This window comes from Strigops habroptila, chromosome 3 (genome assembly GCF_004027225.2).
Source record: "Strigops habroptila isolate Jane chromosome 3, bStrHab1.2.pri, whole genome shotgun sequence".
Classification (NCBI taxonomy): Eukaryota; Metazoa; Chordata; class Aves; order Psittaciformes; family Psittacidae; genus Strigops; species Strigops habroptila.
The window spans coordinates 42,300,623-42,312,805 of record NC_044279.2 but is presented as its reverse complement, the minus strand read 5'-3'; the positions used below and the strand labels follow the sequence as shown (position 1 = coordinate 42,312,805).

The following is a 12,183-nucleotide window of genomic DNA, read 5'->3' as shown; positions in this document are numbered from 1 at the left end:
CTCTCTTGAAGCCCATCCTAAATGCTAAATTTCCACACACAGAGTCTGTCACATGTACTAGATTTGCTAACGTATTGAACTGACAAGAGTTACACTCACCGCAGTAGTAATGAGGACAACAGTACTGTATGGTATTAAGGTCTACAGTGAGAATTTCCCCCTCATTACACAAGGGAACAGGCTCAATACAGGATTCACAAACTAAATTTGAAAATAAAGCAGACAGTTAAAAAGTTTTAAATATTGAAAAGTTAGCACATATGAATTCTATATAATAAGCTGTATAACAAGTCACATTATGTTTGTTACTTGGATAACAGAGCTTTTATGGATTGACATTCAAATATAAAAGCATAACAAAGTTCAAGTATTATGTTCAAAATTATGTTGAAAACAAAATATCCCAAAACTCAAGAATAATTTATGCTCTAGACAGCCTGACCTGTGTGAAATCCCACTGACCTATGAATTCCTGACTTAAATTATTAGGTTTAGAACTATAGACTGTTTTTGTAAATACTTCACTGTTCCTTAGTTAATCATAAAAATATTAGAGGCTTCTTACCACAGAGATAAGAGAAGCAACAGGGATCTTCCTGTTTTGCTTCCACAATAAATTGATCTTCTCTGCAGTCCAGCTGGGAATCATTGAAACAAGCTGAAGGATCACATTCTGTAGGATGTGAAATAAACACTATTCTAGAAAGAGTCACAGAAATAATACTTTAAAGATAGATAATCTTCATCTACCCCAAATTCACTGCAAGTCAAAATGATACAAAACACAAACACAAAAAAATATTGGCATGTGGAAAAAAATATGTCATTGCCTGATGCTATTTACAATGTCCCACTCTTTTAACAATTAAAACAACTTGTAAGGCATGTTTTCTTACAACACGTAATACAAGTGTGGAAAATGTCCCAGAAACTGTGTTTTTGTATTTCCCTTACCACATCGGTACTGTGGACAGCAGGACAGGGGGTGGTAACCTGCCACTAATTTTTCATTGGGTTTGCATGTTGGAATAATGGTGTCACACAATGACATGTTACATTCTGTGGGATAAAAAAACAATCAATTTTGACATTTGAACAGATACGAGTGCAAGTTCTGTATCTCAAGATATATATACCATTCCATATAGAGATCCACAAACTACAGGCAGCCCAAGTCAGCTTAAAGTGCACTCCATACCATCATGTAGACCTCCAAGCTCAGCCCAGGGCTGGTGGAGCTCCAATCATGTGGCACTGTGCAAGCACAGTTATATTCCTCTTAAAGCAGGTATTTATTTACTCTGCTTCCTATGCATGAAGCCAGCTAAAACATCCCAGTGAAAATATTCCCTAAACAAATTGGCAATACAGTGTTGGTTACAGGTACGTAATGAGCAAAAGCATCATATCAGTTGGACCGTTTGTGCTCGTTTTCCTTGAAGATGTTATGAAGAAATTAATATCTTTTAGTTATCATTTTAGGAGCAATGAGCTTATTCCTTAACCATGGCTAGGCAGAATATTAGTATTCAGTGATCAGTGCACAGAATACCACTTCTGGGAAACAGCAGTAGGTCAGAGGATACTGCTTTTGACACCAAAGCACCAATAAGAAAAGCGAACAGGCTCTGATCACTGCCCCAGTTACCAAGCTACTTCTATCATTGAGTATTTATCAATTTATTTTGAAATTCAACCAGAGAGCTTAAAAATTCATTTTTAACAGAAGTTTTGTTTCACTAGCAGACTTCTAAGGAAAAAAAAAATATATATATATATATGTAAAATTTCAGTGAGTCAGTTCTTACAAAGCAAAGAACCCTGCTTTGCTTGCCCAAGCAACCACAGGTACCTAAAAAACACTTCTGAAAAATGCTGCCTTGAACCCTGTCTAAAGATTGTCATCTGCCAGTGAATGACAAGAACATAACCTTATACTTCTGTTACTGAAAACAAGTGTGGTACATACCACAAACTTTCCTTGGACAGCAAGCTCTTTCTTCGATGACGTGGATGATAACTTCCCCTTCTCTTTCACAGACTGGTGGTGGATCCTCGTTGCATTCAGGTTCTACAGCAACAATGCTTCCATTTTCTAAACAGTTGTACATGCAACAGCTTCTCATGGACCCATTCCAGATCTCCCCAGCAGAGCGGGGTTGTCCTTTGTTATCTGTACATGCTGAGAGAAAAAACATATCCCTTCAGTAAGTAGAGTGAGCAGATTTCCTGCAAGCAACTATGAATTCCATAGAAGTATTGCATAAAATAAGAGTGCTATGGAGCATTACGATCAAGGAATCCAAGAAAAGATGATGACTTCAAAAAGCCCAAATGAACAAATGCTTCACTATGGGTGAAAATAAATACTGCGTGTGAGGGAAAGGGAAAGAACCTGCCCATGCTATTCCTTCCTGAGTATTCCAGGAAAGAAGACTTGGGTGCTATGGAAAAATGACCATTATTTTTCCCTAATAGAAGAACATCAGCACTGGCTCTTGAATCCAAGTGCACTGAAAGCTCAAACTGGTGAGATAAATCTAGGCTCTGCTGCAGGGAGCTTTACCAGACGTCACTTACTGAGGACTGACACAGAGCTTAAACATCACTTACAATGAGCTGCAGTTAATATTGGCATATCTACAAAACTGCTCTGTCCTGCAGCACTTACTACATTTTTCTTCTGGAATACAGAGGTCAGAGTCTGTTCTATGCAGAATAGTGCCATTTTTACACACACAGTCCTCCCGTAAGTAGGAACAGGGAGAATCTTCATAGAACCATTTATTCAAGCATGTTTTAGCTTCACAGGGTTGCACACAAGGCTGGTATTCCTTGCCCTCAGGACAACTCAATGCTGCAAGTCATGAAAAAAAGACAGTGAGTGCTGCTGTTGTTCATTTAGCATTTCATTAGATCAACAGGTAGTAAAAACAAGTGAGCGTATGATAGAATGCATGCATTTATATTTCTGGCAGTATTTTAAAAAGGTCATTCAATCAAGATTAAAACTGATTCATGACACTTTGACTTAAAAAGTACATCTTAAGAACTTGTACCCCGATTTACTAATGCTGTGATAGAATGAGATGGTACTTACAATAACAATAGAAAGAATTCTATTTTTAACTCATCACTAAACACTGCAGCAGTATAAAGCCACTCTGGGGTATAGAACACAGCTATCTGCTTACAACAGTAATCAGGTGTCCTCCATTTAATGCAGATGTTGTGCTTGTTGCATAAAGCCACATATGCAGAAAGTGCATCACACTCATAATTCCAAAAATAAGTACTGTTGATCCACAGCTTCTCACAAAACTCCTGAGGTGACACCTAGGAACATATTGTAATTGAGAATTAACAAGTAGAAGAGCTTTCTGCAAGTAAAATAAATCATTAATTACAAGAAATAATACAACTGCAAGGGGAAAAATCACAAGCAGTGTCTGAAGCAAAAAAATAGCATTTTTTTCAGAACACTCATTCTGCAAAACTTAAACTGCCAGAATTTTTTATGCTTATTAGTAGATAGAGAACACAGTCCTAATGACGTTGTCACACTACTTGGAAGAACTTTTGCAGTTATCACCCTGTCAGCTAGAAGTCAACAATCTCAGCTCAGCATTGCTGCTATACCTTCCATAAATTCCTGCTGTGAATGAATTATTACTGAGTGCTCTGTTTCTCTGTCTACAGGAAAACCCAATAGCCTATGCCTACTTGGTCTAAATGCAGGTGGTGCAACCAATCTTTTTCTGTTGTTCTTTTTATAGACTTGTAACAAGGTGGAAAAGTCAGATTTTGCCTGTTTACCATAGTGCTGCAGCCCAGCTCTCCCTGTGATTTCAGCAGTCTTCAAGCAGTCACTCACTTTGTCATGAAGTTAATTGCCCTGATGGCTGTTTCCTATCTTTGTCCAGTTGCTTCATGCCTGTGAAGAGCACAATTTGCTCCATCCACTCTGACTCTGCCACCATCATGTGAAAGAAAACAAATTTCCTAACGGATGAAACAAGTCTTTGACAGTTTTGATGCTATGTCAGGTTTTGCTATAAACGAGTAAAAGATACAATAGCATTGTATCTGAGGCTATGAGAGTTCTCCTGGAAACATATATGAAGTAGGAATTCTGACTATTCGGATTCCCTTTAATTATTTTTAAATGAGATGTGTTAAAACAGTTATGAAAAGTATCCTGCTATCCACTGGTGCTCCCTTCTTGACTACAAACTGCTTATCACTGCTCCCTCCCACTACATTTCTGTGACTAGTATCTATTAATCTTAAAACAAACAAACAAACAACAAATCTCTTTAACCCCTTCCTTTTAGAACTGTTGCCATTTTTTCTACCTGTGGAAAGTGAGGAGAGGGCTTGGAAGTTTGAAGGAAGGGGCTCAGCTGCCTCCAATACCTTTAACAGCATTTGTCTGTGATGAAAACTGAAGAGTATCACGATGCAAACCAAGGGTGGAAAGGCAGAACAGCAAGAACTGAATCAGGAATCTGGACATCTATCTCTAAGAAAGAATGCGCCCCTTGAATAATTAATCCTTTAATTTTGAGTTAAGTGGGAAAAGTAATTCAGACCTCAGAGATTCGGGGGTTCCCCGTCTCCGGAAGCATCTGTGCTGCACTACCCTCTAGTGGTAGCCTGTGTGCTACGGCTATATCCACATTATAAAGTACAGTGTCCAGAAATAAATGATAATGCTTTCTGCAAGAAATGTTACCAAATTGTCAACTTAATAATGAGCATATGAGTATATCAAAATTTGTTTAACTGGAAATGCCTTTAATTCAATCAGTCTCAGACTGCATGAGTTGCTGATGTATGCAGCAGAAGCATGGGGCTTTCTGTTCTAGTGACCCGTGTCAAGCATTTATTAAAAATGGAATTATTATTTGGAATGTGCTTGTGTTGACACGATGATCTGGTGTCTCTCCTTTGAGCTTTGCCTACTAAATAATTTAATAAAGACCATAATAGCACAGGGATTCATACAGATGTGTGTTTACAACGGACAATATGACAAAAGTGTTAAATCCAGCATGACAGAGGTATTAAAGCCACCCACCCAGTTGTCAGCTCATGAAAATAAGTAATACGTAAAAAACTATACACCGCTCTCTCGCTTTTTGCTGAACTATAAATCTTTTTTTTAATTTGCACCTGGAATTTCTCTGATCTTCATACTCACTTTCTTGTGACAAGGAATGAAAGTGCTCCCGTTTAACAGTTCCATACAGTATGTACAGTTATCTTCAGTACAGTTTCTTACTGGCCTCCTGGTTGTTACATCAAGTGATTTCTCAATTTCCCAACTCTTAATGAACACTTCGATTTCCTCTATATTTGTAATTATGGTCCTGTTTTGCATTTTCAGATCATCAGTAGGGTCTCCATTACACACCCCTGGAGACAGAGCACAAACAAACATGCCATATTACTTCCTTTGGGAAAGAAAACCACTGAAAAAAACCACTCCATCTAAACCCCTGACATCCACTGGCTACCTGAATTCATTAATTTATGTATTCTGTTGATTCATCAATGAAAACATATATTTCCTATAAGCACATAACAAGTCTTTAATGCCAAAATTTTAATCTTCATAACAGTGTTTTACATCCCAGCAACTAATCAACCAAAGTTCCTTTATCCTTTTTTCACTTTCCTTACACATTGCTAACCACACCGTAAGTGCTTGCCTTCATGCTTCCAGCCCTGTATTCTGACACTCTCCAGGGTCCCTTGTAGGACTGGGCTAGCCTGGCATGACAGGCTGTTACTCTCTCAGACAGGATGGAGAAACACAGAAAAGTGGTACTTGCATAAGGAGCATTTGACAGCAGCACCACTTTCTAATATTCTTAATACTTCTGCTTCTTGCTGCTGCCCTAATGCCATCCTACAAACTGTGCTGGCGTTAGAATTTGTAGGGCAATGCTAAAGAATTGCAGAATCAATACAGCTTCAAAAATAAAGCCATTTTGCCACATCATAGTCCCACAATTTTTTCAGTTTGAGAGGGAGAGGATAGGCAAACCCCAGACAGGAACAAATGGCAGAGAAAAGATAACAGGAAAGGATTCTATAGATACGTAGCAAATAAAAGACAGACTAGGGACAATGTAGGCCCTCTCCAGAAGCTATCAGGAGAACTGGCTACCATGGATTTGGAGAAGGCTGAGGTTCTTAATGACTTCTTTGCCTCAGTCTTCACCACCAAATGCTCTGACCACACCACAAAAGTCTTGGAAAGCAAATGCAGGGACTGTGAGAACGAAGACCTTAGGCCCACTGTAGGAGAGGATCAGGTTCGAGACCATCTTAAGAACCTGAACGTGCACAAGTCCATGGGACCTGATGAAATCCATCCACGGATCCTGACGGAGCTGGCGAATGAAGTTGCTAAGCCACTGTCCATCATATTCGAAAAATCTTGGCAGTCAGGTGAAGTTCCCGATGACTGGAAGAAGGGCAATATAACCCCCATTTTCAAGAAGGGGGAGGTGGAAGACCCGGGGAACTACAGACCAGTCAGCCTCACCTCTGTGCCTGGCAAAATCTTGGAACAGTTTCTCCTGGAAAACATGCTAAGGCACATGAAAAACAACGAGGTGGTTGGTGACAGCCAACATGGCTTCACTAAGGAGAAATCCTGCCTGACCAATTTGGTGGCCTTCTATGATGGAGCCACGGAACTGATGGACAGCGGCAGAGCAGTTGATGTCATCTACCTGGACTTGTGCAAAGCGTTCGACACTGTCCCGCACGACATCCTTGTCTCTAAATTGGAGAGACATCAATTTGATAGATGGACCACTCGGTGGATAAAAAACTGGCTCGATGGCCGCAAGCAAAGAGTTGTGGTAAATGGCTCGATGTCCAGTTGGAAACCTGTAACGAGTGGTGTCCCTCAGGGATCGATGTTGGGACCGGTCCTGTTCAACATCTTTGTCGGCGACATGGACAGTGGGATTGAGTGCGTCCTCAGCAAGTTTGCCGATGACACCAAGCTGTGTGGTTCGGTTGATATGCTGGAGGGAAGGGATGCCATCCAGAGGGACCTTGACACGCTTGTGAGGTGGGCCTATGCCAACCTCATGAAGTTTAACCAAGCCAAGTGTAAGGTCCTACACCTGGGTCAGGGCAATCCCAGGCACTGCTGCAGGTTGGGCAGAGAAGAGATTCAGAGCAGCCCTGCAGAAAAGGACTTGGGGGTGTTGGTTGACGAGAAGCTTAACATGAGCCAGCAGTGTGCGCTTGCAGCCCAGAAAGCCAACCGTATCCTGGGCTACATCAGAAGAAGCGTGACCAGCAGGTCGAAGGAGGTGATCCTGCCCCTCTACTCTGCTCTTGTGAGACCTCACTTGGAGTACTGTGTACAGTTCTGGTGTCCTCAACATAAAAAGGACATGGAGCTGTTGGAGCGAGTCCAGAGGAGGGCCACGAGGATGATAAGAGGGCTGGAGCACCTCCCATATGAAGACAGGCTGAGAGAGTTGGGGCTGTTCAGCCTGGAGAAGAGAAGGCTGCGTGGTGACCTCATAGCAGACTTCCAGTATCTGAAGGGGGTCTACAAGGATGCTGGGGAGGGACTCTTCCTTAGGGGCTGTAGTGGTAGGACAAGGGGTAATGGGTTCAAACTTAAACAGGGGAAGTTTAGACTAGATATAAGGAAGAAGTTCTTTACAGTGAGGGTGGTGAAGCACTGGAATGGGTTGCCCAGGGAGGTTGTGGATGCTCTATCCCTGGCAGTGTTCAAGGCCAGGTTGGGCAGAGCCTTGAACCACGTGGTTTAGGGCAAGGTGTCCCTGCCCATGGCAGGGGGGTTGGAACTAGATGATCTTAAGGTCCTTTCCAACCCTTACGATTCTATGATTCTATGATTCTATGATTCTAATAGGAAAGAAGCACTAAAAGAGGCTTCAGACTTTGTACCAAAATATCAGGTAGAGCAACACTTTACAGCAGAAGTTGGATTTGCCTGCAGAGTCTTCCTCTATCTTTTCATGGCACAAAGAGTAACTATTCTATAATCCTTTCTACATTTGATGACATCTCATCCCAATCTTTTTCAGCATGCATAGAGAAGATGGCGTGATACTGGGAAAAGATGCAGGGCCAGCATTCACCTTCTTGCTCACTAGATCTAGAAGAACTTTCATTCAAGCAGAACACACCAATTGATTTTAAACTTATTTTGTTTATAGGTATATTTAAACTATATCTGAATAGCTTTGTTTGCTTTTAAAACTAAAAGCAGTTTAAAATAGAAAAAAATCATTTTCCTGTTCAATATGGGGTAGACTGTAAAATTACAATGCACCAGAAAATGAACATTCATGATAGATTTAGAGTGACTCAGATACCAGCTTACACTTTTCCATATAATTCCTACTGGCAGAGTTATAAAGAGGCTATGAGGGAAGCCTGAAACATGCTAAATTTACTATCCTTGTAAGTCTGAGACATGTCAGCACAGTTTTTGACCCTAGATCCAACCTTAAGAGGTCTCAATTTGGATTCACTACCCTCGGGGGACTTGGACCATTCCCAAGATACATCTTTAATCAGTATTTGTATAGTAATAAGCTGGCACTGCTAACATCTGACGGTTATCCTTTTCTCCCACAATCACTGGAATATGCTGTCACTACCTGAACTTCTTCAGCAGCCACTTCTCCATTGAAGATTTTACCCTTTTCTTTGCTTGACTTCAACAATATTCTTAAATGCAGGCAGAGATGAGTTCAGTTTTTCAAAGTTAATTAGGTGCAATGTACCAATCATTCCTTGCTCTGCAAAGCAGAGTGCTTTGAAACAGAATTACTGGTTTACTATCATTAATTAATAGAATTTCACAAGCCCACTTTGTTAGTGGGGGTCACAAGGGGAGCTCTAGGGACAGCAGGTCACAGATACAAAAGGCAGGTGTACATTTTAAATGGAAAATTATTAAATATGAAAAAATCACCACTGTAGCCTCACCGCAAAGTCCTTCTGTCTTCATTGATGTGTTAGAGTGTAATCCATGCTGTATATCAATAATGCCTGTAATGTGAGCCCATTTGATGCTAATACCAGCTGGGGTATTAACAACATACATTGCACCAGTATCCTGAATACTCAGTCCTTCTTTTGAAAATGGTAATGATTGAATTACAGAATCCACTACTACCTAAAATAAACCAAATACATTTTAGGGATAAAAGCAGATTGCAAAGATGTACTTTATGTCTCTACACTTTATAGCAAAAGATATTTTTTACAGCCTCTGCTGCATACAATAACAGTCACAGTGCTTAAATCACAGAGCTTCCTGTCAGTGCCATTTCATATAACTGAAAATGAAGTAGGCATAAGAAAAAAAGATACAGAAATCTTTTCTAATTACAGAAGCAATAGATCTTATCTATCACATATCATATGATAAAACAAAAAACCTCCACCCTCATTCATTTATTCAAAGTTATCTGTTCTGACCTGTTACTAGTAGGAAAGGCAGCTTAAGTATTTATCATGTTTTGGGACATTTCTGTTTGGCTCTGGGTTTTCTGGAACCACAGTCTCAAGTATAAATGCTTTTGCAGCTTCTTTAAAAACTCAAAAGAACTTTGAAGTTTCATTTTGGATAAATGGCATATAAGTGGAGCATGGTATCAGAAATATCGATTTTTTGCTTCCAGCATACTATGAATTATAGGGAACTTGAACTGCAAAAGTAGTTCTAATCCTATAGTACATTCATTTAAGTCTAATCTATTGCATTCTACCACATAACGGCTCTCAGCTATCTTTTAAGTGTACACATGCTACACACATGATATATACTCACTTTTCTTGCTAAACGATTGATAAGTAATTGATATGTGCGTGTTGTTACATTTAATTTCTTAAAACAGAGCCCCGAAGTGCTTGCAGGGGTAACCTTAAAAGAAAAATGACAAACAAGTTCAGTTACTTTTTTTTTTTTTCCTAATTCTGTACCAGTGCCATAGGGAATTTTTTCAAGATGTGTAAGAATGATGTATTTTATAATTAGTAAAAAAAAAAGTACTCACTAGTTTTCTTATTGAATTTGCACTCTGAAAAACATTAAAAGGAGATTAGAAGTGCAATAATAATCAACAGCATTCTTATTTGGCAAAAATAAGTTGACTGTTTTCTTTTTGTTTTAAGTTCTTCTACGACCACCTTTATAATTGAACTAATTAATCTATTCCTTATAAATAATAAAGATACACATTTCCCAGCTAATGCAGCTTTCTATGAATTATTTTTATGAACTTTGTATGAACTATTTTTAGAAACTTAATTTGCTTGTTAAAGATGTAAATCAAAGCGGTTTATGTGGAAAATAAGACAGAAAAGAGAACACCATGACCTGAACAAGCTGAATTAAAAACACATAGAAGTACAACAGATATGCCAATAAAATCCCCTGCCCTAACTTTGATAAAAATGCTACTTTATCAAGGCATCCTCCTGCACAAGATGTAGCTCATATATATCACATATGGTATATATACCTTAGCTGGCTTTTAAATGAACAGCTTTAACATTGAGAGCAACCCATTACCAGCATCACAAGATTTAGCATATGCTGCAAAGCCCTTTCAAAAAATACTTCTTAGAGAACTACAGCTACAGACTTCCAAAGCTCATCTGCTTCTGTGAGCTGCGTTCACAACTTTAGACTGCAACCAAGAAACAGTGAAGGGAGCAATTTAAAAGGAAGCCTCTAAAAGAGTGTAAGACTCGGGACTTAAAAATCAAGTGTACAGTTCCCCAGTGAGAGTAGATAAGAGAACAAATAGGGATGGAAAGGAAAGAAGCCTGATGAAGTTCCTCATCAGGAACTTGTTTGTCCACAAACTGAAGATGGAAATATAAGCCAGTTGCTCAAGGGCTACATAAATTAGGACTATGGACAACACAAAGGAGATGTATGTAAGGACTCTAAGGATGAGACTGACCTGACCTAAACTGGCAGTCTAAAAATAAAATGGCTGGATCCCCTCTGTAGGCAATGCAGTGCTTTAGACAGCTACAAAGAACAACTCATCACGCTAATCCAAACTCATTAATATCTTCCTAAAATAAGTACAACAGAGTTTGGTGACTATTCAAAGTATTTTAGTATTTTTACCATACTGTAAATTATAAATTCAAGTCCTCAGGAAGATTTGTGGGTGGAGAACCTGAACGGAGATATGCAGACTCAGAAGCTGCGTCACCCTGGTAATCTAAAAGGAACTTACGTTTGAATTTCCTTATAACATAATACAACAATTACTGTTTAACCTGAGATAAAATTCTTTTATCTAGAGAGTGTGATAAAGCATGCTCCTTGAATATTAAATAACTTGCCATTTTTCAATGGGTATGGCTTCTATCTGTAATTTTTAATTGATTAAATTTAGCAGAATTTCAGTCTTATAACACAAAAATTCAAGAAACTATTACAATTATTGCAGAAATACAAGAATCTTACCTGATTAGCAGGACATTTTTCAATATGAGCAACAATAATTTCTCCTGGTAACTTGACTAAAATGTAGGAAGCCATATTACAGAGGGCTACGTTGTTTCCATCAAATGTGATAACACTCAGCTCAGACAGTACGGAACACTGACCTAAAAAAGAACTGTCATTTAATGAGGTTACCACAAAACCGAATACAGGGCATTTCTAAAAACATTCCGATTTAGCAATATTTGCTTGCTCGCTCTCTAAATGTTCATATATGTATATATACTGATGACCTTGTTCAGCGGCCAGCATACTGAACCAAAAGCAGAAGCAAGTGTCTTGCATTACTCAGTGGAAATAGTTTAATCTACTGCTGTGCGCCCAGAGTAGGGGACAAAGTTTAAATTGGTGAAAATTTTCACTTAAGTCAATGTTTTACAGGCAAGGTCATTGAATCCATACATTGTGAAATGAAATTCATGCACTAAAATATATGTATTTTTGAGCTACTCATAACAAGATACTGATCTGTCCTATCTTCAGACAGATATTTAAAAGTGCAATATGGGTTTTAGTAATGCTGCAAGGTTATTAATATGACTTCTTTTTGGCTTTTTTGTTCCCTTGGCAGACAGCCATCTGCCAGTTTCTGCAGTTTCTGAGTAAAAACTGCAGTTAGAGCTAACTGAAATTTGAGA

At 39.0% G+C, this 12,183-nt stretch overlaps 1 protein-coding gene across 1 annotated transcript in view; it reads right to left on the bottom strand.

Moving 5' to 3' along the window:
- Positions 1 to 12,183, bottom strand: part of OTOGL (otogelin like) — a 94,639-nt gene that overhangs the window by 11,764 nt on the left and 70,692 nt on the right. The window contains exons 39-49 of the mRNA XM_030479564.1: positions 11,507 to 11,649; positions 10,074 to 10,097; positions 9,848 to 9,940; positions 9,001 to 9,190; positions 5,204 to 5,418; positions 3,195 to 3,336; positions 2,672 to 2,857; positions 1,970 to 2,182; positions 955 to 1,059; positions 566 to 673; positions 100 to 201 (exon numbers count right to left, since the gene is read on the bottom strand). Coding sequence (XP_030335424.1) covers positions 100 to 201; positions 566 to 673; positions 955 to 1,059; positions 1,970 to 2,182; positions 2,672 to 2,857; positions 3,195 to 3,336; positions 5,204 to 5,418; positions 9,001 to 9,190; positions 9,848 to 9,940; positions 10,074 to 10,097; positions 11,507 to 11,649 — 1,521 coding nt within the window. The remainder of the gene's footprint in view (positions 1 to 99; positions 202 to 565; positions 674 to 954; positions 1,060 to 1,969; positions 2,183 to 2,671; positions 2,858 to 3,194; positions 3,337 to 5,203; positions 5,419 to 9,000; positions 9,191 to 9,847; positions 9,941 to 10,073; positions 10,098 to 11,506; positions 11,650 to 12,183) is intronic.